The sequence below is a fragment of the Naegleria fowleri genome (assembly GCF_008403515.1).
Source record: "Naegleria fowleri strain ATCC 30894 chromosome Unknown tig24, whole genome shotgun sequence".
Taxonomy (NCBI): domain Eukaryota; phylum Heterolobosea; class Eutetramitea; order Acrasida; family Naegleriidae; genus Naegleria; species Naegleria fowleri.
Genome location: NW_025407956.1, coordinates 1 through 22,976, shown reverse-complemented (window position 1 = coordinate 22,976; position 22,976 = coordinate 1). Strand labels below are relative to the sequence as shown.

General features: G+C 35.5%; 17 protein-coding genes across 17 annotated transcripts; 6 read left to right on the top strand and 11 right to left on the bottom strand.

Annotated features, from left to right (window-relative positions):
- Position 1: 1 nt before the first annotated feature.
- On the bottom strand, positions 2–804 carry FDP41_001421 (uncharacterized protein; the record flags this gene model as incomplete). Its single annotated transcript, XM_044704504.1, has 2 exons — positions 2–297; positions 384–804. The coding sequence occupies 2 exons, from the start codon at positions 802–804 to the stop codon at positions 2–4; spliced, it is 717 nt and encodes a 238-aa protein (XP_044564270.1).
- Positions 805–1,147: 343 nt separating this feature from the next.
- Positions 1,148–2,189, top strand: FDP41_001420 (uncharacterized protein; the record flags this gene model as incomplete). The annotated part of the gene is made up of 2 exons (XM_044704503.1): positions 1,148–1,775; positions 1,918–2,189. The coding sequence occupies 2 exons, from the start codon at positions 1,148–1,150 to the stop codon at positions 2,187–2,189; spliced, it is 900 nt and encodes a 299-aa protein (XP_044564269.1).
- A 538-nt stretch (positions 2,190–2,727) lies between these two features.
- On the top strand, positions 2,728–3,540 carry FDP41_001419 (uncharacterized protein; the record flags this gene model as incomplete). Its single annotated transcript, XM_044704501.1, has 1 exon — positions 2,728–3,540. The coding sequence occupies one exon, from the start codon at positions 2,728–2,730 to the stop codon at positions 3,538–3,540; it is 813 nt and encodes a 270-aa protein (XP_044564268.1).
- Positions 3,541–3,581: 41 nt separating this feature from the next.
- FDP41_001418 (uncharacterized protein) lies at positions 3,582–4,965 on the top strand (the record flags this gene model as incomplete). The annotated part of the gene is made up of 4 exons (XM_044704500.1): positions 3,582–3,710; positions 3,760–3,841; positions 3,889–4,789; positions 4,842–4,965. The coding sequence occupies 4 exons, from the start codon at positions 3,582–3,584 to the stop codon at positions 4,963–4,965; spliced, it is 1,236 nt and encodes a 411-aa protein (XP_044564267.1).
- A 416-nt stretch (positions 4,966–5,381) lies between these two features.
- On the bottom strand, positions 5,382–6,164 carry FDP41_001417 (uncharacterized protein; the record flags this gene model as incomplete). The annotated part of the gene is made up of 1 exon (XM_044704499.1): positions 5,382–6,164. The coding sequence occupies one exon, from the start codon at positions 6,162–6,164 to the stop codon at positions 5,382–5,384; it is 783 nt and encodes a 260-aa protein (XP_044564266.1).
- Positions 6,165–6,329: 165 nt separating this feature from the next.
- On the top strand, positions 6,330–6,755 carry FDP41_001416 (uncharacterized protein; the record flags this gene model as incomplete). The annotated part of the gene is made up of 2 exons (XM_044704498.1): positions 6,330–6,404; positions 6,555–6,755. The coding sequence occupies 2 exons, from the start codon at positions 6,330–6,332 to the stop codon at positions 6,753–6,755; spliced, it is 276 nt and encodes a 91-aa protein (XP_044564265.1).
- A 38-nt stretch (positions 6,756–6,793) lies between these two features.
- On the bottom strand, positions 6,794–7,752 carry FDP41_001415 (uncharacterized protein; the record flags this gene model as incomplete). Its single annotated transcript, XM_044704497.1, has 2 exons — positions 6,794–7,206; positions 7,461–7,752. The coding sequence occupies 2 exons, from the start codon at positions 7,750–7,752 to the stop codon at positions 6,794–6,796; spliced, it is 705 nt and encodes a 234-aa protein (XP_044564264.1).
- A 292-nt stretch (positions 7,753–8,044) lies between these two features.
- Positions 8,045–9,150, top strand: FDP41_001414 (uncharacterized protein; the record flags this gene model as incomplete). The annotated part of the gene is made up of 2 exons (XM_044704496.1): positions 8,045–9,006; positions 9,054–9,150. 2 exons carry the CDS (start codon positions 8,045–8,047, stop codon positions 9,148–9,150), a joined length of 1,059 nt encoding a protein of 352 aa, XP_044564263.1.
- A 1-nt stretch (position 9,151) lies between these two features.
- Positions 9,152–9,867, bottom strand: FDP41_001413 (uncharacterized protein; the record flags this gene model as incomplete). The annotated part of the gene is made up of 2 exons (XM_044704495.1): positions 9,152–9,447; positions 9,660–9,867. The coding sequence occupies 2 exons, from the start codon at positions 9,865–9,867 to the stop codon at positions 9,152–9,154; spliced, it is 504 nt and encodes a 167-aa protein (XP_044564262.1).
- A 325-nt stretch (positions 9,868–10,192) lies between these two features.
- On the bottom strand, positions 10,193–11,572 carry FDP41_001412 (uncharacterized protein; the record flags this gene model as incomplete). Its single annotated transcript, XM_044704494.1, has 3 exons — positions 10,193–10,835; positions 10,999–11,170; positions 11,266–11,572. The coding sequence occupies 3 exons, from the start codon at positions 11,570–11,572 to the stop codon at positions 10,193–10,195; spliced, it is 1,122 nt and encodes a 373-aa protein (XP_044564261.1).
- Positions 11,573–11,631: 59 nt separating this feature from the next.
- FDP41_001411 (uncharacterized protein) lies at positions 11,632–12,306 on the bottom strand (the record flags this gene model as incomplete). Its single annotated transcript, XM_044704493.1, has 1 exon — positions 11,632–12,306. One exon carries the CDS (start codon positions 12,304–12,306, stop codon positions 11,632–11,634), a length of 675 nt encoding a protein of 224 aa, XP_044564260.1.
- A 113-nt stretch (positions 12,307–12,419) lies between these two features.
- On the top strand, positions 12,420–13,262 carry FDP41_001410 (uncharacterized protein; the record flags this gene model as incomplete). The annotated part of the gene is made up of 1 exon (XM_044704492.1): positions 12,420–13,262. One exon carries the CDS (start codon positions 12,420–12,422, stop codon positions 13,260–13,262), a length of 843 nt encoding a protein of 280 aa, XP_044564259.1.
- Positions 13,263–13,462: 200 nt separating this feature from the next.
- Positions 13,463–16,779, bottom strand: FDP41_001409 (uncharacterized protein; the record flags this gene model as incomplete). Its single annotated transcript, XM_044704490.1, has 2 exons — positions 13,463–14,521; positions 14,584–16,779. 2 exons carry the CDS (start codon positions 16,777–16,779, stop codon positions 13,463–13,465), a joined length of 3,255 nt encoding a protein of 1,084 aa, XP_044564258.1.
- Positions 16,780–16,957: 178 nt separating this feature from the next.
- Positions 16,958–18,892, bottom strand: FDP41_001408 (uncharacterized protein; the record flags this gene model as incomplete). Its single annotated transcript, XM_044704489.1, has 1 exon — positions 16,958–18,892. One exon carries the CDS (start codon positions 18,890–18,892, stop codon positions 16,958–16,960), a length of 1,935 nt encoding a protein of 644 aa, XP_044564257.1.
- A 1,260-nt stretch (positions 18,893–20,152) lies between these two features.
- On the bottom strand, positions 20,153–21,040 carry FDP41_001407 (uncharacterized protein; the record flags this gene model as incomplete). The annotated part of the gene is made up of 1 exon (XM_044704488.1): positions 20,153–21,040. One exon carries the CDS (start codon positions 21,038–21,040, stop codon positions 20,153–20,155), a length of 888 nt encoding a protein of 295 aa, XP_044564256.1.
- Positions 21,041–21,081: 41 nt separating this feature from the next.
- Positions 21,082–21,495, bottom strand: FDP41_001406 (uncharacterized protein; the record flags this gene model as incomplete). The annotated part of the gene is made up of 1 exon (XM_044704487.1): positions 21,082–21,495. The coding sequence occupies one exon, from the start codon at positions 21,493–21,495 to the stop codon at positions 21,082–21,084; it is 414 nt and encodes a 137-aa protein (XP_044564255.1).
- Positions 21,496–21,602: 107 nt separating this feature from the next.
- On the bottom strand, positions 21,603–22,373 carry FDP41_001405 (uncharacterized protein; the record flags this gene model as incomplete). Its single annotated transcript, XM_044704486.1, has 2 exons — positions 21,603–22,153; positions 22,259–22,373. The coding sequence occupies 2 exons, from the start codon at positions 22,371–22,373 to the stop codon at positions 21,603–21,605; spliced, it is 666 nt and encodes a 221-aa protein (XP_044564254.1).
- Positions 22,374–22,976: the final 603 nt, after the last annotated feature.

The following is a 22,976-nucleotide window of genomic DNA, read 5'->3' as shown; positions in this document are numbered from 1 at the left end:
GTTAAAGTGTTGTCAATTGTTCAACATCATTGGTGTGTTTAAAGGAATAGGTTTTTCCTCCCACATCTTGTTTCACAATTTTGGAGATATATTCTCCAATGACTTGATTGGAAAAGCTGGATCCAGTCACTTCAGAAGGCTTTTTAATGTAAGCAGCAATTCTAAGTTCATTCAACTTGACACTCAATTTCTTTTCCTCAACTTCCTTATGGAGAGCTTTAATTAATCCAAACAATCCACTCACAGCAGAGGTGAGTAATCCCATCTTTCCAAACATGACTCTCTCTCCGGCAGCACCTTCAATACAGGATTCATGAATCAAAGCAACCATTGAATCACGTGAATCATGGTGTTACAAAATTTGCTCTTACAATAATACCTACCTGTAATGATGGTATAAGTTTTCAAATTTGGTAATGTTAAAAATTGTTGCGCGATCACAAAGTGGCTCAACAATGAATTTTTCAAAAGATCCAAATAATCCGAGACAGAGGTTTCAGTGGGATAGCTCTTTTGCCACCAACTTCCAAGAGAGGATACCACATGATCCACATGGCCATACTTTTCAAGAATTTCTTGTTTCAAATGGATTGCTGCTTGCTCTTGATCATCAATGGTTTGATGAATGGCGATCAAATTCTGTTGCAATTCATGGACAGCTTGCTTTTTCAATTCTTCTAAAGCTTCAGATCTTCGTGATGGAACAATCACGAGTTTTCCTTCTTTAAGGAATTTCAAAGCAATGCCTGATCCAACCACACCTGCTCCGCCAGCAACAAGGACAACTTCTTTAGATGAAGACATTTCAAATGAATGAATGGCTCAACTCGAGGAGGAGTGCAATCAATGAAATATTTTTTTTAGTGTTGTTGTTGTTAACTTTCAGAAACACCAATCTCTGATTTTGAACATTTACTTTATACATGCGCAAATTAAAGCGTGCGTTTGAGGGATCGCTCTTTCTTTTAAAAAGAAATATTTGAAACTGAGCTTTTTTTACAAAAACATTCAACAAAATCAAAACTTTTAATTGTTGCATTTAGGCTTTTCGTAAGAAATCTCATCAAGCATTTGGTTAAGCTCTCAATTAGGTCAAGTTCACATTCCTTCTATTCTGGACTCCCGCGCACTTTTTCGTTCAAAAAAAATGTCAACCAAGAGGAAAATCATTGACGATCCATCACTCCAAGATAATCACCACACAAAACTCACCAAGTATTTTCATCATCATGACCAAGAGAAGCGCATTTTCCCCTGTGAGATTCTCCTAGAAATAATGAAATATTTGCCAATCACAGATCTTTGCTCGGACTCATTGGTTTGCAAACAATGGAATGATGTTGCCCACAACAATCATTTATGGAAATCACTCTATGAGAAGCAATACAAGGATCATCCCTTCTCTTCAAAGGATCCATTATTTGGAGGTGATTTGATTGAAAATTTAGCAACATTTAAATTTTCAAAGTGTCTCTTCAAGGCCATGTTTGCTCTCAAGAAGAGCTTTTACCAATTACAAGTCATTTCAAAACAAAATATTTATCCAGACATGGTAGAATTGTTTGAAGGCGATCAAGATGAAGGATTTACATTCAAGGAAGGAGAAGAAAATTTTGAACCTACACTCGAGATGAAACAAATGATTAAAAGTTGGACACCTTCTTCTAGTGACGATGAAATTAGTGGAAACAAATATGGTTACTTTATATGTGAAGAATGTGCAGAGAATGAAAATTTGATCAAAGTGGTGTTCAAAAATCCACTTACTGAACAAGGTAAGAATGACAATGTGCATTCAACAGGTTGAATAATTGTATTTGAATGTACATTGTTGGTCCATGCTGTTCATTTTCATGCTTGAACACTTCAAACACGTTATATGATTCATCTATATGTCCTATTTTCCCTTCATAATAGTATTCGTATTCTTTGAAATTTCCAATAGCAATCCTTATGGAAGTATTCACTTGGAACATGAAGAAGAGTGTTTTGCTCTTAACTTTGAAGGATGTTTGCATATGGAAAATGAGAGTATGAATGAATGTGAATTGCCCAATTTCGATTTTATGATTGCTCTTCAGCGATTTATTAATGATGTCCAAGAATGTCCAGAACATTTGTTGTACTATGCAAGACAAACGTTTGAGGTTGAAAATATTCTTGGACCAAAGAAAGGAACTATTTATTGACCTATTTCTATACTGGACGTATTCTCACACTACTATTATTATAACCTAATTGTACTTGGTATATCCATCGTTCACTCAAGGAACAACGACAATCTACAACCCTTTGAAATTATATATAAGGACTCACCACCTTTTTTGTGCTTAACTTTTATCTTATTGGGCTAGAGCAAAACAATGATTCTTAAATAATTTGGTCAATACGCAACGCGTTTCCAACACCATTGTGGTCATCTGCGTAGTTCTCCTTTCGACTGAGATGGTTGACTTTTTCATATATATTATTAAATACCCTCTTCCAACTCAAAATGAAGATGTGTATCGGCGCAATTCCCATTTCACACATTTGATTTGGAATTGATTTATCCAAATCGAACTACCATTTCATGAGAATCTCCCAAAGATCCTCACTCTAGTTTGCAACCCCATTTTTGTTATCCTCACTTTAAAGCCACAAGAATTTAAAGAATTGAAAGAAGAACAAAAAAATTCATCCTGCGAGTTAATGTATTTACGATTGATTGATCAGAGGAACCACAACATGACATCTCTCAATTTTAAACAGGAAATACCTGCAACAACAACAACTCCTTCGCGAACCGCTACCAACAAGACAACCTTTAACAGGATACAACTTGGTCTTGTATACAATGATAACGCGAATTCATCATCTCTTGCACCTGATCAATGTTTAAAAAAGTCAGTTCATGGTCATCCACATACATTGAATTTCGCAACAGAGCACTTGTCATCGCAAGTGGGCAACACCCCTCAAGAGATCCCTTTGAATCTTAAACTAGAGTTTAATGAAAGTGAGATGGAAATGCTTGATCTTTATTTCCAACAAAAGATCTTGTATGATATAAAGTTTCAGTCCAATAAGACCAACTCGACGAACACTACTTCTGTTGCAACGATCAAAGAAGCTTCCTCTCGAATCGCAGCTGACTTGCGAGATCAAACCCATGAGAATCCCCACCACCACCCACAACAAGTCACCACACCTGTCCAAGCGCTCGATCTCTATCCCCCTCTCTCTCAAAGCTATTTTTCATTAAGGAGAGATTCATTGTTGTCAAGCTCTTCATCCTCCTCTACCACATCCACTCCCTCTCTTGATGCCTCTCCCATACATCCTCTTCCTGACGAATCGTGCATGAAAAGGTCGAGTTCCAAAATCACGAAAAAGAGGGTTCGTTCAAAAAGTAATTACAGTCATAAACCAAGGAAAGGATTCACCAAAGTAGATCACACTACGTGGCAATTTCATTCCTACGAGAAGGGAAAAATTGTTTCCAGTGATCTCGTCTTTCTTTCATTCACTCCCACTTCCAATACAATCAGTTTCAAATAAATTCAAAAAATACAATTCAAAAAAATAAGCGCCAAACGAAAATGAGAAGCTCGGTTTCAATGCAGCACACCAGCGACGAGGAACTACTTTGTGCTTCGTTGATGAGGAATAGCAGAGAAATTAAGGCCTTCTTCAACAGTAAGTTGATGTATTTAGTCAGGGATGCTCAAGTAGGTGGTTACAGCTTTTTCGGAACGAAATTGGATGAAGCTTTTACAGTACCTTGCCCTAATCGGAATAAGAAGCGTCCAACAAAAACTGGGAGCCTATTCCTCTTTGGAAGGAATTAAAGAGCTCATGGGTATGTAACGATCATTGTGTTTCACTATTGATCCAACATTATTTTAGATAACCTTGCACCAGGCACCACCCAACATCCAAACCCCTCTCTAATCCATCATAATAATAGTCAAGAGCAGCTATTTACTCCTCCTCCCAACCAGCAACATTTATCCACCCCTGAAAAAAAAAGTACCTCTCATGAAGATATGACCAACGAAGAAGATTCGAGATATAAACCATCATCAAGTTGGAGAAAAGGGGATAGGCATGGTATTCAATTATCTTCAGGAAATGAAGATCAGTTTGATCCTTACTTGCCTGATAAGCATAACAACATTCAAGCCTCACCAATGAAAAAATCCAACAACAATTATTTAAATCATCCAGCTCAACATGCAAACTATTTACCAACCCCATCCTCACCTTTTTTCGATGAGACTCGATTTAATGTTCCCAGTAGGCTGAATGGAAATGTACATCAAAACTTTTTCAATACTCCCATTCCTCACGTGCATGATTACTTTAGCCCTTACCAAAATTCAAATCCATATCAATCTTATCCACTTATACCTCCAACCACCTATATTCACTACCCTTCATATCCGTCACATCCCCTTAATACTCCTACAATTGTGCATCACGTAGCTCCGCAACAACCACAACGCATTGAATTCCAAAATCATCAAACAAACCACCAAACAAATCAACAAACAAATCAACAGCAGGTTGAACATGCGCATTTACCTGAGCAAAAGCCTAGTAAGAGAGCAGATCTAATAGTGATACAAAAGGAGGAAATCTCTCCTGCTGAAACGGAGGACTCAGAAGGGCCTCCAAAAGCTGTAGCTTGGTCTGCAGGCTTGGGAGGAAATGTTAAGAAAAAGAAATCAGAAACTCCAAAGAAAGAAATCAAAAAACCTCCAGTTAAAAAGCTGCATCGTCATGCTTCCGTTCCTCCAAAATTTGGGTGAGTATTTTGAAGATTCTCTGATTGTTGACATCTTTCATGACTTTAACAGGGTACCTTATGACATTAATAAGGTGGAATCAAAAATCAAAGGTCAAATAATGATGGACAAAAAAACAAATCAACATGCAATGCATGAACCAGTGCTTGTGACATCCAAAAAAAGAAATGATTGAAAAATTGCCAACGGAAGGACACTCTTCAGACCCTATCAGACAGGAAATTGCAGAAAATGAACCGAAACAAAACGTACAAGCCACCTCGAACAAACCCCGCTCTCTCAACCTCAACAAGTCCAACCAACTGCCCAAGCATCTCACAGTTTAAAACAGCAAGACGTAAGCAAACAACCAACAAGAAAGGTACCTTCAAAGCGACTTGAAGAAATTCTTTATCAGAGAAAGAAAGTTGATTCTCCTAGAACAGAGAAAGGTGAGTGTATCATTTTGCGTTGATTTTCAATTTTCAACATACTTTAAATAGAATCTGTATTGTCGATAGTAGAAAAATTCATGAATGATCCTTATTTGAAAGACTTCTATTAACGAACTAGTGCTTGGATGCGCTTGTAGTCATCAAAATAAACTCTCTTTCAATACCATCGTTGCCTTTTTTTGGAAGTGGTAACATTTCTGGAAAACTCTTCGTCCACAAAATGAGCCTCTTTCAACCATTGACTAATTTCATTTGAAGAGAAGCCGCCCTTATATGGAACCTCATGTGTCATGTGTTTACAATGAAATTTATCACTATGTTCTTGATCCTTGTCGAGGTCAGTAAAGATCAAAACACCACCTGGAGCAAGGTAACTTGCTAAAAGTTTCATCTTTTCTGGAACGTTTTCCAAGTGATGAAACACCATACCTGAAATAATCACATTACATTTACCCTTATTTTCCACAATGGGATGGTTCACAGTTTCAGCTAAAGCCAAGTCAATGACATGCGAAATTATTTTGTCATCACCTTCCAGCAAACCTTCTTGAATAAGTTTTGACTTCTTTTCCTTTAATTGCGAAATCATTCCTTCACTCACATCCACCGCGTCAATTCTTTTGATGTATTCTTTGAATTCATTCAAAAACAAAAGAGAGAGTGTACCAGTGCCACAACCAAAATCCATAATCAACAAGTCCTGTTTTTGATTCATCTTCTCCAAGACTCCTCGAAAAACATCACGAATGCCATGTGCTACTCGTCGTGAAAATTCAGCCTTTGATGGATTGGTGTCCCAATTCAAAGCCATCTGATCGAATGTTTTTGAATTCAATTCAGCAACAGATAGATCGTTTCCGTGATGATGATGATTATGGTGAGAATGGGGACATTGGGAGTGCTCTTCGGATGTAAGATTGTGTGTACAATGAGAGGACATTTTTATGATGATGATTGTTTTTCAGAGTCGAGGATTATGTGAACAGTGTCCTCCCAACCTTGAAGAAGATCAGGAATTATTATGGAATCACTCGGATAAACATGTTCTTATTGATGAAGTGAGACTCTTGCATTGAACATCTCCACCAAGTAATTCATTGAAAAAATGTCGGCAGTGATTGACTATCGAGGACAAGCCCTAGCTGAAACCATCTATCGGTACACTCTTTTTACATCGGCTGTAATGTATCTTGTTGAGTAGCAAATTTGAAATAGTCATCTCTGTTCCGATTAAACGAACTAATTTTGAAATATCAATTTATTCAACTAATATGTTATGTTAATATTAATTAATTGGAATGAATAATGAAATATTAATTGGATCATTCAGATTGTTGGATTTATTGTTGGATTTTACTTCCAGAAATTTTCATTCGGTTTTTATATTTTTGCTATCGGAACGTTACTGGCTTTGATTCTTACGGTTCCTTCATGGCCTTTCTATCGAAAACATCCAGTGGTGTGGCGAACTGACGTGCCAAATGATTTATCAGAAGAGGAAGAACAAGGCAAGAAAGTTAAAGCTATTTAATACAGCACCTATTTAATGAGAGTTATTGTTTAAATGTTTTAATTATTTGAAATTTCAACAGTCTCACCATTTGACACGATGATCGAAATATCATTAAACTTATCAAAGTGATATATGAGATTTTGTTGCATTTCATGAGATCTCCTTTTCCAATTTTTGAATATTTGAATTCGTAAAGTTCCAATTTCACAAACGATTAATTCTTGTAATTGATAACTGATACAAATTCCAAGAGGTTTCATATACATGGAGTCATCATCTCGACTCTTAAAAGTCTTCAAACAATGTCCAAAACGGTCAAAAATTTGAATACGATTATTTCCAGTATCTGAAACTACGAATTGTGCTTGTTTCTTGTCGTACACCACTCCCTTTGGAGAGGACAAGCAACCCTTAGAATCTCCAAAACTTCCAAATTTAAACAACATGGAACCAGTCAGCTTGGAAATTCCTTGAATACGATGATTGTATGTGTCACATACAATCAAGTTGTCATTTTCATCGAGTGCCAAATCATCAATGTGGAAATGAGAACTCACAATCCCCTTTTCCAGATTTACCTAAATATCTAAGAATTTTCCCATCCATGTTTGATAATACACAAATTCTATTTCTATCACAAACATAAATTTCATCTTTCCCGATACATAATCCATTAGGTTTGGTTAATTCTGTGGACCATATTGTAGTACCTTTCTTATTGACTTTTTAAACTTGGCTTTCCAATTGGTAAAATTCTTTGTTTTACATTTTTTGTTAGTAAATCTAATGTATAGATATATCCTTCGGAAACATCTGAAAAATATAATTCATTGTCTTTTTCATTAATTCGCACTTGCCAAGGCTCAAATAACATCATGGATTTCTTTTCATCATCAGCTATAGAAATTTGATTTAAAACTCTCCTTGTTGCCTGAACAAGATCATCCGATGGAAATAAAGCATCAATGACTTGCGATGTTGCAATGTACTCATCAATAATGGGTGGCATGAACATTTTTTAAATCAATTCCAGTTTGAAGAAGGCTTAGAATTTCTAGAAGTGGTTTTCATTGAACAATCACCTCATTTTCAGGGTTTACTTTGTGAGCTGAATAACGAGCACAACATGCACATGAGATCATTTACAGACCTGACAGCATTGGTGATTTTGATCAAAAGAATAACTCAGGTTCATTTGAATCTCCACAATGTGTGTGTTCTTGAGACATATGTGTGTTATGTGGGGTGTGCCAGCGAATGCAATCAGACTTTTACCGTGTGTTTCATACTGTCGGAATGAAAAAAAAATGTCCGAACCACACCAACACGCGCTGAATCCCTCTTCAATGAGGCCAATGGTTCATTCTCCGTCTTCTCACAACAAGCATACTTATGAAAGAAAAAAAAACTCCGAAGAAGGCTTTATGGGAGCATTACGTTCTTGTAGTCATTTTCTCATTCATTCACTCTATTTATTGTTATACACGTGTTATTTTATATATCATCATGTGTGGGAGAGATTGTTAAGCCAAATGTTTGTGATGCTGCTCGGAATTAATCCTTCTTCCTCTCCAACCTCACGATATACATTTTCTCCAGACAAATTGAATGAAGATATGATTAGTAAATTTCCAAATCATTTAGCAATTGCAATTGATACAGAAATGCTTTCTCCACATGTTCTCCATCATGATGACCTTTCTCAAAAACGAGTTACATGTTTAGATGAAATCGCCATGAAGCAAATTCAAAACATGATTTATTGGTCACTGACAACTTTTTCAAAGCTGAAAAATCACTCCATTCAGAGTATTGCATTCTATGATAAATATGGAATATTGGAAAAGCATGCAACACAAATATTCACCTTTATTGAAAGAGTTCTGAAAAATCATGAAGTGAAATTTACCGCCAAAAATATTCAATTATTAGAAACCAAACAAAATATTGAACATGAAATTCCATGTTTAAAAATTTCAACCAAGAATATTGTCCATAATCACACTCAAACCTTAGTTGTTCGATTACTGAGTTTTCAAAACTGTGGAAAACCAAGTATTACGAAATTAGCCAATTCCATTTTTGAAGAGTTGAAGCACAAACAAGACATGGAAAATTTAAAAGAACTAGTAAGGCATCATGTGAGTGAGAAATTGCATCGTCACACCAAAGAAAATATTCCTGAACCAAACATGTTAATTTCATTTAGCACTCCTGTTTTACTTCTTCATGGTTTCTCTCCTCTGCATTTGAAATACACCCAAATTAGGTAAGTAACTAGTTTTTCACACTTTCAATTTCATCACCTTTGTATAGTCATGTTGAAAAGTGTTTTGTCACACAATTCACTGAACAAGACTTTGTAAAATGTGTATTAGAATATGTCTCTTGTAATCAAAGATTTGGAAAATAATTTATTCCTCAATTTGTATATTTTTGACTTTTTCAGAATGAACTGGATGTGGCTGATAGCTTTCACTCTTTGGAATGATTAATCTCAATTGACCATCCTTAATACTTGCTTTGATTTCATCAATTTTAACATTATCAGGAATATCGAACTGTCTAGAAAACCCAACATTGAAACGTTCATGTAGAATATACTGTGAATCCTTTTCTTCCTTACTTTCTTTGTCTCCTTGAAGAATGAGAGTTTGTGTTTCTTCATCAATGGTACAGTGAATATTTTCCTTCTTGAAACCAGGAACGTCTATTGTATATTATAATATACACAATATGTGTGTGTATGATGGTCATGGATATTGTCATACATGGAGTCATATCGATATAGTACAGTGCACCATATTGGCAAGTTCGTGATTATCGTATGTTTAAAAAGCAAAAATTCAAATCATATTTTTCACAGTGTTTGGAACCAATCTTCTTGAATGCATCAATTTTCCTCTCTGAAACGACGCTTACCTGCAATGAGTTCGAATTGTGTTGGACTTTCCTTCACATCCACGAGTGGAGAATTGAATGTAGAGAAGGGTGAATGGACTAAGGGTTGAACAATGTCATTGTCTGTAAAGGAAGATAGAAAGTTATAGAGTGGATTTCTAGATCGGATGGGTCTGAATGTGTGATGCTGATGTGGTGAGGATCCAAACAAGCGTTTTACGAGGGACATGTCCAGGTTTTTTTGAATTAGACGAGTTTATCGGATTGCATTGAGTCAAATTAGGTAAATCCATTCAAAGAGGAAACTCTCCATAACAAGCAACGATCGTTTGAAAGAAAGACAGTTGCTCGACGAGTCAAAATTCTTGGTGAATGATGATGACGTGTAGTCTGACTCGTGTTGTTATATATAGTACGATCGATATATATCTATCGAACCTCTTTATTCTCTCTCTTGAATTTCATTTCGAACACATCAAGTAAACTCCAAATTACAAATGAGGATTGGAGTTTATGAGTATAAACTTTTGTGATGATTTTCATTGGTTAGTTTCTCATAAATGATGATTTTCATTGGTACCATCAAATGCAACAGCATGAATTCCAGTTCCCAAATGATGATGCTCAACAATATTCACTGCTGCACGAATCAATTGAACAAACTCTTCAGGATCAATTTTGGTCCAATGCATGTGAGCATCCACCACATTTTCTGATTTATCATTTTGCATGGCCAAATACTGAATACCTCTCCATTTCGCCAAATTTCTAAAGAATGAGCTATGAAAACCTGATGGGAATAATTCGACAAGGACAGCTTCTTCTGGAAGCCACATGGTGTGAGTGAGTCCAGCACCATGTCCACCAATTAATATATCAGTCTCTTGATGAATGATTCTAATTTGTGCTTGAATGGATCCAACTTGACCAAAGTCAATAAACTTGATCTCTACATTGTGTTTGTGTTTCAGAATGGGATCATTTTCAAGTGCTTGTTTCAATTCATCTTCATTCATAATTCTTCTATAAATGGTAGCAGCTGTTTCTTTTACTTTTCTGGTACTGAATACAATTTTAATGGGATCTTGATGGGGATGACCTCTCCTACGAACGAGATGATGTCCTTGTAGTACTTTTCGAGTGATATAGGTGGAGAAGGCTTTGAGAATGTCCGATTCACGGCATGGATTGGGTCTCCTTTTTGAATGATTTATGAGATTGGTTGTGAACAACACATTAATGATCGAAGAATTGAAAGTGTCATTGGTGAAGAACATGACAGTGAGGGTGGTGATTCAATTGTTGTTGAATAATTCGTTTTAAATGAATATTGAAAATGAATTCAATAATGAGAACTTACCATGCATCTTTCATCAAAAAACATGATCCTCCAGGAGTCACCATGAGCACCTCTTCAAAACAAACAAGACTATCCATTTTCAGATGTGGATACTCTTCTTGCAAATATTTCTTATATTCAGAATGAGTGAACACTTGATCTCCCAATTTCTCTAAAATTTCATAATAATATCCTTTCTGATAATGATCCAAGAGAACAATGTGACTATTCTTGACAAAATGATCAAAAACTCAACATTTTCATTCGTCGAATCATTGGGAATTCGACCCTCTTGGACATTCTTTCCTAAAATCATTAAATAATTAATGAAAATATTCACAAAATCAGTCATGGAATGAAATAAATTAAATTCACCATCTCTCTGAACAAGAACAAGTCTCTTTGAAATGATTTGATCACATTTTTGAATCTTGTTCGAATTAGTACTTCCTCTAAATGCTCGCATCCAATGATTCAAATGTAATTGAAATAATCGTTGATCATGATCGACCCATAGAGAAGTATCTTTTTCACAATTGGCATACCATCCATTTGAGAATCCATTTCCAGAGAATGAATTTAATGGAACAATCATGTTCAATATTCGAATAAAGTTATCTTGTGCCACATGTCTTGTTTGTTGAATGCGATACATCAAGACTTTGGATGGAGCAATTGATGATGAAGTTGTAGTAAAAGTTGTAGAAGGTTTTTTAAAGTAGTTGTAGTAGTAGTTTCAGTAGTAGTTGTGGTAGTAATAGATGAATCAATCCCACAAATTAATTTCTCTGCATTTCTCCATCTCTCCACAAGTCCAAATCCAATATCATTGGAACAAGCATTTCGATGAGGATCGGATCGAATGTAATAATTTCGATTCCAATATTCAAATTCATTATAAGGAGACTGAGGAGGAGTTGAAAGTGTTGTAGAAAGTGTTGAAGAAGAAGGAGTTGAAAGTGTTGTAGAAGAATGAGTTGTTGTTGTTGAAAGTGTACTACTACGAGTACTGTCATCACTGTCATCATTTCTGTTCGGATTGAATACTTTTGCAACTTTTAATTCTTGTTGTAAAGTTACAACTTGATGTCGTAATTGTTCATTTTGTGATTTGAGTTGAGATAATAAATGTTCGAGTAAATCTTTGGATTGTTGTTCTGCTGTTGTGTCATGTTTCTTTGATTCATTAGTATTGTCATTAGTATCGTAAATTCGATGTCGGATGGCATTGAACATGAGAATGTAAATGACCATAATGGCCACAAGTATCAATACAAGAATCTTGTTTCGATGATGTGAAAACCATGGCTGATGACGTAATGATTGCATGGGATTCTGATCAGAATGAGTCACTTATTTTTTGTGAATCGTCAGATGACAATTGGCAGTTTCTAATTCGATTTGAAAATTAATTTCTAAAATAATTTTTATTTTTAAAAAAAATGAACTCGGCCGATCCCTTTGATATTGTCAAAGACAAGGTCACTGAAAAGCTCCGTTCCGTTAAAGTGCTCCAAGAGATGTATATGGAGCAAATCAACGGATCGGGTACAATGGATGAAGTCTCAATTACTGGTATTGAGAGAGAGCTGAGAAATAATATTCAATCCATTGATTTGTTTTTAAATGATTTGCAAGGAACTATCAATATTGTTGAAAAGAATCCTCAACGCTTTTCAAATATATCCCGAGAGGAGATTGGAAAACGTAAATTGTTTATTTCCTCTACATCACAGCAAATGAGACAAATAGAACAACAAATGAAGAATAGAAAACAAAAACAAACTCAACTTCAAAAGGAAAGCCTATTTTCCGATCCGAAACAAAAAGGCTCATCATCGGCACAATTAAATGATGAAGATGATGATGGAAATTATCATGACTCTTTTAAGAATACCACCACCACCACTACTAGTAAAGGAAGATATTCAAGGCTTGAAGAGTCCTATATCAAGGATAATCAAAGATTTATTGATGAACAGTTGCAAATTCAAGACACTGTGAGAAAAAATCAAGATGAACAGATGGACAAGATGACTACAACGGTTCAACGAGTTGGCCAAATTGCTATTGAAATTGGAAATGAATTGGATGAACACAAGAGAGAATTAGAAGAAATGGAAAATCATGTGGAGAAGACAAAGGGTTTATTGGAAAGAACGAATAAGAGGTTACAGACATTGTTGAATAATACTTCTGACAAGTGGAAGATTATAATTATTGTTATTTTACTGTTGATCGTCCTTGGTTTGATTGCTGTAGTGATTTTTGTACCATTTAGATGATGATTCACCATGGTGAATATGGCAAAGAGAGATCACTCACTCGTGTATATATAAAAAGATGAATTGAGTTTTTGTTAATAGAACTTTTCGAATCCTACTAATTATTGGTCATGTAAAAAGAGCCAATCTTGATTTCAGGCTCATAGAAACCACTCGGCAGCCGAAACGATCAAGAAATGAATCGAAATATTCCACTTTTATTACACTTCTTCATGATCACCACCATATTGGTGATGAGATTTGTGAGCAGTAACATGAAGACCTTGTTGAGAAGGTAATTGATGATCAGTGGAGGTGGCTGAATGGGTAAAGAATCCTCCTGTATGTTGGTGTTGTGGACTATTACTGGTGTGATGCTGATGTTGCATGGATCGACTGTTGTTAATGCTACTACTACTGTTACTATCAATAACACCACTACCAATAACACCACTACCACTCGATCGATTCGACGACTTGTTGTTAGCAACAATACATCTTCTCAAAATCAAACCACAACAACAAATGAAACAAATGGCAGTCACAACAACACCATCGTAGGCATACTTGGAATATCTTTGCATATCATGATATTGTTGCAATTGATCAATGTATAGAAATGGGTTCTCTTCTCCTTCTGGTAATTCAAATTGAGATGGTTTTGGGAAATACCATCGATAGAAATTATGAAGTAATTCAACAACTTCGATATTTGGTTTTGTTTGATTCATATCATCATTGAGACAAATAAATTTAGGTCTCTTTCTTGTTAATTCATCTAATTGTTCTCCAACCTTATCATAATCATCTCTAATCATGTGAAATCCAACTTCAGATAAATCTTCAAGAGTGTATGGGAAACGTTGTTCACTTTTGTGAACTTTAGTTTTCACAATATCACTCAAACCACTATTCACAAAATCATCAAATGTTGGTCTTGTTCTTGTCTTGTAATTTGGATCATAGTTAGACATGACCAAATTTGTATAATTTAAATGTCCAAACAAGACAGATCGAACTGATTTCAAATAATCCTTAAATGAGCTATAAGAATCATAGGATGACCAAGAACCAAATGAACTAGTTCCACGTTTCCAATTGGAAAAGTAAGAAGAAAAGGTTGAATCGGTGGTGGTGGTGGTGTTGCCATCACCACTATTTCCACCATCACTTGTTGTACTGCCATCACCACTATTTCCACCATCACCACTATTACCACTATTACCACCATCACCACTATTACCACTCTTCTTCTCACTCACAGTTTGATCCAATTCATTCTTTTCATTCACTCGTTTCCAATCATTCATCTTTTTGTAATATTTCTTGACAATTCATTGACCTTGTCTTGTGATATTTTGTACTTGTTAAACATGATATTTGCTAAATTTCTAATTTCATAATCATCCATAATATCATCTTGATTCGTATCCACATGCTCTTTGAAGAATTCTGTTGCATTGTATGGAATTCCTTCATGCATTAAATAATAAAAATATGTAAATGTATATTGCATATCATTTGAGGAACGGAATCGATTGGAAGATGTCACATTAAATTCATATTCCCATTTCTTTTGTAATTCACTCATAATATCCTTATCAATCATATGTGGCATGTGAGCTGGTACTTTTCTTGAAGCTCTTCCATATTCCTTATTTAGTAATTTGTTCACATGAATTAAGGAATCACCAAATTTGTCTAATAATCGACGAGCAGAGGGTGATGAGTGTTGTTGTGAGGAAGTTTCATCATTGTGATCACTATTGTATTGAATTTGATCTTGATGAATTTGTCTTTCAATACTCTTTTTCATATTTTTATACGTTTTTTGAGAAAATTCTTTTTCTAATAATTGATGACGAAGTGAATTTACAATTTCTTCTGGATGAGATTGAACAATAGGAATTCGAATGGATGAATATGTTGGGGATGAATATGTTGGGGATGAAGTTGGAGGTGGTGTTGTTAGTGATGAATATGATGATGTTGATGATGGTTGTTCTTGTTCACCATCGCCATCATTCGTATAGTGAAAATGTTCACTCACAGTATTGTGAATTCTTCTTTTTAAAGTATCATCCTTAGGTATACTCAATAATTTTCTTTGTTTTCTTCTTTTTAGAGCATTTCTTAAGGCCATTAATTCCTCTTCAACAATCGATTCACTTTGTTTTCGATTCTTCTTTTTCATTGGTTGTTCTTGTTCACCATCGCCATCATCATCATTCACTAACTCAGCTGGCATCATTGGATTCTTCTTTTTAGAGACTTTGTTTCGAGTCCATGTGGATCGTGTTGATGAATCATGATGTCTAGATGGTCGTTTGGAATTCCGAGATTTTGAAGAAGGATTTGAGGGGTTTTTCAGAGTCTTTGGAGTCTTTTCTAAAGTCATAGAAGTAGTAGCAGTTGTAGTAGTAGTAGTAGTACGATCATGATCGCCATCATTACCCTCCTCCACATCATCATCACCACCACCACCACTTTGACTCGATTGTCGGTCGATAGTGTTTCTTCTAGTAGGACTTTTATCAGCCGCCACCATTACCACATCAGAAAGATCATCAATTTCAGTGGTGGTGGTGGTGGTGGTGGTGGTGGTGGTAGAAGGTAATGTTGTTGTTGTTGTTGGATCATTCTTGTCCAATTGATTTTTCTGCAACATGTCTTTCTTCTCACTACTACTACCACTACTACTACTACCACTAATACCCATACTACTACCACTACTACTACCACTACTACTACCACTACTACTACCACTACTACTACCACTACTACTACCACTACTACGACTCTTACTCCTCTTGTTCATATTGGTCGTAGTTTGAGTAGGAGTAGTGGCACCACCACTTGTTGTTTGAGAAGGAGTAGTAGTCAATGAAGCAGCAGCAGCAGTGTTGGTTGTTGTTGTTGTTGTTGAAGAGGAAGTTGTTGTTTGAGAAGGAGTAGTAGTAGTAGTAGTAGTAGTCGATGCAGTGGTGGTTGAACTTGTTGTTGTTGTTGAAGGAAAAGTCATACCATTACTACTACTCAATGCACCACTCTGACCATCACTCCATGCACCAGAACCATTACTAACACCACCACCAAAACTACCACCACTAGAATTCTGTACTATGGATCTTTTCATACTACTACTACTAGTTGTGCTTGTGGTTATTAGGGTTGGAATGATGACTTTGGAAGAATAATGAACATCCTGTTGCATTTGAGAATATTCACTTTCAGTTAATGCCATAATATCTTGTTCTTCTCTCTTTTTTTTAAACTTGTTTTGAATATACTCAAAGGATTCATGATTCACTAATTTCACAATAAAGGATTTGGAAATGATTAATTTAGAATCGAGACCTTCTTCTTCTTCTCGATTCACAGTTGTGTAATGAGTCGTTATGGTCGAAGTGTAGTGATTATGATCATCCTTATCACTACTACTACTACTACTACTAGTACTAGCATTGAGAATTCTTTCAGCTTCTAATGTCACTTGAATGATTTCTTCATAATACATGTCTCTATTGGATGAATTCATGGTGTTGTTAAGGGTTTTGGTGTTATGAATAATAGTATTGGTGGTGTTAAGGGGAGTTTTGGTGTTAAGAGTTTTGGTGTTAAGGGGGTTTTAGTGGTGGAATTGTTGTGAAGAGTGTCATTGATAGAGGTATAGTGTGTGATATTTGCTTTCAATAATTGATAATTAAATGTAAAGATTAATAATTTTTCTTTTGTGAAATGGTTGAACTTCTCACCAATTTCTCATTATCATGATTTCCATTTGTAATTTGTGAATTCATGAAAATTGGATTTAAATTCAAATAAATAGAAGAAATGTTCGATCTCACATAAATGACATTCAAATCCTCAGTCACATCTTGATGCAATAAAACTCTTTTCAATTCTTTAAAATCACAATCACCTGCATCGAAACCACATTCCTTAACATTACATGGTCGATCACAAAATCGATCACCAATCCATGAATCAGGACATGAAGCAGAACAATAATTATTGTAATTAGATTTCAATGAAGATCCTGCTGACATCCAAGAAGGAACATTGGAAGTTCCAGTATTCCAGTTATTCCAGGAATTACCATATGAGGAAGATCCATACGACATTCTCACATTATTTCCAATACAATCACCACCATCAAAATCACATTGAGTGACATTACATGACAAATCACAATAACCATCTCCTAACCATGATTCTTGACATCCACTTGCACATGGTGGAACTTCCCAACTGAGAAATACTTTTTGTCCTGTCGAATGACTATAAAAATCTTCAGGATAGACAAAATTTCCAAACATGACATCATCATTTAAATAGATAAACTTTTTAGATAGACCAGGTATTCTATGAATATGAGATTCTATGGATGGAGAACTAAATACAGGTAAATGTGAAACATCTCTATAAATATCTGAATGTTTCACAATTTTGATTTTTGGATTCTTAATATTTAACCAATTGGGTACTTGACCATTGGTGACAATATAAATATTTCGAACCCATGGAGCAAATCTTTCTAAACTTCTTAAACTGAATTTCAATTCATCATTATCTCTAAAACGATTGGAACCACTGACAGTGTTGTCTTGTTGTTGAGTAGTATTATTATTGGAATGATTCGTATTATTATTATTGATATTATTATTGATATTATTATTATTGATATTATTATTATTGATATTATGATTATCGTTATTGATATTATTATTGATATTATTATTATTGATATTATGATTACTATTAGTATGATCATTGGTGGTAGAAGCACGAGATGCAGTGGTGGTAGAAGCACGAGATGCAGTGGTGGTAGAAGCACGAGATGCAGTGGTGGTAGAAGCACGAGTTGTGTGAACGAGTTTCTTCTTCTTCAGAGTAGGATGATGAGAATTGGTCTTCTTCTTTTTTGAAGTCTTGTCAATGACTTGATTTAATTTTCTTCTTCTTCCCTTCCATTGCACTTTATGATTGGTTTGCTCATTGTTTTTACGATTATTTTCTTTCTTATTATTGAGAGGATCATTTGAATCCTTCTTTTTGGTTCTATGAGTGTTAACACTGCTGTCATTACCAGTTGTAGTGCTTGTTGTAGTACCACCAGTTGTAGTAGTAGTACTACTACTACTACTAGTACTCATACGACTCGTTGTAGTCGTCTTGGTAGTAGTTTCGCTGTCATCATTTTCATCTTGTTCTGTTAATTGTTGTTGTTCTTGTTGTTCTGTATATTCTTTCAATAATGCTTTATGAATTAGATCAGAACCATTCACCCAAGTATAAACAATATCCATTGGTTCATAACATAATTTAGAAATTGAATTCACTTTCATAATGTTATCTTTGTACATCCGATGACAATAACTTCCCATTTGTGAAACATCATCTTCAACCAATGTTGTTTTATCCATAATTGAAATATCTAATAAAGATTGTAATAAATGAAGAATGGAATTGAGAGTAATGAAGGTCACAATAATTAATAGAATGACACCCCATTTGGAGGTTACAAAGGAATAAAAAGATCTTTGAATGGGTTTAGTGAATCGATTAGGAATGCAACCACATGTGTACTTTTTATAGGTGTTGTTGTTGCTTGTAGTAATACTAGTAGTCGTGGTGGTGGTGGGTAACATGATGATGATGGTACGAGAAATTGTGAATTGAGAGAAGGAGTATGAAAAATTAATCCAAAATGACGAATATATTGGTGGATGATGCCAATAAATCGATATCGAAATCGGAGTAAAATCCGAAGAACAGCGGCAATGATGAAGAGGGTTTCGCTACAACAACAATAGCTCTCAAAATATGTTGTGGAGATTTTTTTAATCAACTCACAAACAGAGTGTTTCTTCCTTCCGAAGCTACAAGCACAACCTTGGTTAATTTTTTCAAGAACAAACGTTCGATTATTATGTCTGCCCGTCTAGCTCAGTCGGTAGAGCGCAAGACTCTTAATCTTGTGGTCGTGGGTTCGAGCCCCACGGTGGGCGAAAGAGTTTTTGCATTTCGAGAGGTGTAAAAGAATTTTGTATTTGCATTTTAGTTCTGGTTTCTTAAAGCAACAATATTATTTATGTTATATATATATTTTTTAACATATATTACCTTAACTGCTACTTTATATAAAATAATATATATTATATAACCTTAACAATTCTTGAAGTGGCTTTGTCATGATTATTGTGTCTTTGATTTGATGGTAATTACATCACCAAAGTAAGTGGACTCCTCGTTTGCACTTTCGTTTCCGACGAATTCTGCACCTTCTTGATAGAAATTGTCGTGAACAGTATTCGTCTGTATCTACTATTAGCTTGATTTCTAAAGGGTTCATGATTCTTTTAACTAGTGATTTCAGTTGCAATTTCTTGGGAATAATTCCTACGACATTTTGTTCCTGCAATGAGAACATTGAAAGGATTTATTGCCTTTATACTTTCCAAAGAACTTGGAAAGTAACTTATGGCTCGGTTGTTTGGGCATGGTTTTTTTTGAGCTTTTGTTCAAAAGGCTTTGCTGGATTCAGTTCCAATCTCTGCAATTCACTACAACAAGGATCAAATCTGAATCTCAATCAAAATAAAAGGCCAACGTTAAGACCAATCCTAATTTTCAAAACAAACCAAAAGAACATGTGCAAAATTGGTTGTACACACACGATTGTTGAATTTTCCTTCCCAAGAGAATCAGAGAAGAAACAAACATGAAGATTCCAAGCTCAAGTGAGTGGTGGGAAGTGGCCACAAAAGAATGTTTAACCAGTTAATCAGTTATAGTTACATGAGAGCATGGAGCTTGAAACATATTGAGTGTGAAGAGAGACGATCATTTCGAACATTCGAGTTGACCCATCAAAGACGACAAAGGTTCAATAACTCATCTACTATTCATCACGGTACTATTATTACTATTAAATCGCTGAACTGTTCTTGTTTGGAACTTTTAAGCAAATCCTTAAATCTTTTTTCATTCTTATACCATCTTGCATTATAGTGAAACACTTGTATCATATAATTGTAACAATCTGCTACGTATAAAAATCCTGCATGATCATCCAATGACAATCCAAATGGAGTGTTCAATAAATTTGAATGAGTACTACCTGGTACATGCTGAAACTCTTCCAACATTTCCCCAGTCCAATTGAATACCTTGATTTTATGATGATCACTATCACTCACAATAATATGTTTAGTGTTTGGATCGACAACAACACCTCTTGGATAGTTAAAACATCCCACTGCAATACTTCTCAAAATACTTCCATCTATGGATGAAACAATATGCACGCCATTGGTTGATTTTTCACAAACGAACAAATTTCCTTCGTAAAATGCTAGATCCGTAGGAGCATTGAATGCAAAGGATTTCAATAAATGTCCATCTCTACTCGATAATACTCTAATTTTACTTGCATCTCGATCACTCACAAAAAGTCTTCGAGATGAATGATCCACACATAAACCTCTGAGAGCATTAAATTCGGATGATGTGCATTTCCACATTCGAGACCTGTGATTGGATAGTCTTGTTGCTGTTCGAACATTTGGTTCATACAAGGTTGGACACATGATGAACTTTTCGATCGTGTAATACGAGTACATGTCTGTGGTAACAATCACACTTGGATAAGTGCATGCCATTTGAATGGTTTCTTGATCCCATGTCATTGATGATGGCATGTGTCGATTCTCATCTTCATTCGTAGTAGTGGTGGTGGTGCTTGAAGTAGTACTAGTTGTGCCAGTAGTGCTTGAAGTAGTAGATAGACCTTTCATCATGATGAGATCATTTTCATGACGAAAAGGCTCTTCAATTGTCAAATAATAACAACACCCACTGCGATCACCCACTTGGATGGAATATAAGAATTTTCGAGTATCCAAATCGAAAACATAGACTCTTCCCGATGAATAGGTACTTGCAAGTAATAACTTTCTTTTGGATCAACTTTTACGTCCGTGACAGAAATTAGACACTGAGGTAGAATCATGGGTAGAAAAGGAAAAGCATGAGAAAGAATTTGATGATCAAAATCTTTTTGTTGTTGTCGTCGATCGAATGCATCATGATTTGTGGTGGTTTCATCAAATTGTTGGGTCTGTTGTTGTTCTTGTTGTTGATCAGTCGTAGTAGTAGTAAAAGTATTGTTGGTTGATGTGGTGGTGGTGGTGGTGGTTGCTGATGACCTAGTAGTCCTCCGATTATTCTGTTGTGTTTGATGCATCACCATTTTTTCATTTTGATCTTAGTGTTCATCTTTTGATGATGCCCTTTTCGAAACTCAAAAGCTTGAACACCATAATATATATGGAGTTAACGATCAAGTATGTTCAAGCTTTATAGAACTTGGGTTTCTTGTTCTTCATCGTCAGAACTTACCACCACCACATCAGGCGGTGCTTTGTGAAGAGTTGTTTGTGGTGGTGATGGTAGTGGTGAGGGTTGTGTTCTGGGGATGGTTGGGTGTGAACGTTTCTTCATATTGTCATAAGAACTCAGAATTGGTAAGAACAGAATGACAGAATTCATTTCATTCTGATGGACTTGATCAGTAGCAATAATTTTAACTCCACTCACAAACGAACAATTCTTACAAAACAAGAGACTATACACGACTCCATCACTTTCAGAAAAGTGTGTGATCATCTTGTTGTCTGTTTGAGATTTTGCTGTGTGATCCTTCATTGGTATGGAATAGAGTTGTTGATGAAATTGGAACTTGAAGAAATTTTGTTCATCAAGGTTGAGGAGACGATCACTGGGAAAGTGTTGTTGATCGAGTCGAGAGGATGATTTGGTCATTAATCTCAGACTATTCTGCTGTTGTTCATCAGTAAATGTTTGAGTGCATGTGCATGAATGAGTGAATTTGGAATCAATTCTCAATACTAGATGGTGATTCAATATGGATTATATTATTATGGTATGTCATAGGTATCATTATGAATTGCAATTATTCATAATACATGACCATCATTATGAATTATACATACCTTCATGTTGATGAAATACATTCTCAAAGGATGAGAGAATACTTTTAGAAGAGTTAAATTTGGTTGTAATGCAATCCTTTGACCTTGATTGGAAAAGAGTAGTGTACTCTGACATGAAGTACAACAAATCTCAAGATGACTTGTTGTTGAATTGATCCTAGAATGATGACTTGTTGTTGCATCATCTTGAATATATGTATTCATCAATGATGATTTGAGAGTGGTAGTAGTTGTGGCTGTTGTGAATGGAATTTGTAACATGGTTTCATCATCATCATCACTATCAGTCAGTCTCTGTTTTTAATGTCATCATCATGACAACTATCATCACTGAGCATTTCTAAGGATTCACTTGAAGAATTAAAATTTTCAGAACCCTTCTTCTTATTGATCGTTTGAGAAGAAGCACAAGACAAGTCATGTTGTTGATGTTGAACAATACCATCTTCTTCTTTGTGGTGCAGCAACAGTCGTTGATCACTACTGCCATGGCGATCATTCAACAATGGTGGTGCTGCTGCTTTACCCAATGATGACTTGTACTACTACCACCACCAGACACAACAAGAACACTACTATCCTTACCACCACTGGTAGCACTAGTTGTTGAAATCTTACTTGTTGTACCATCACCACTACCACCACTACCACTCTGACCACCACTCGTACCCAAACCACCACTCTGACCATCACTCTGACCACCACCTACTTTCATGAT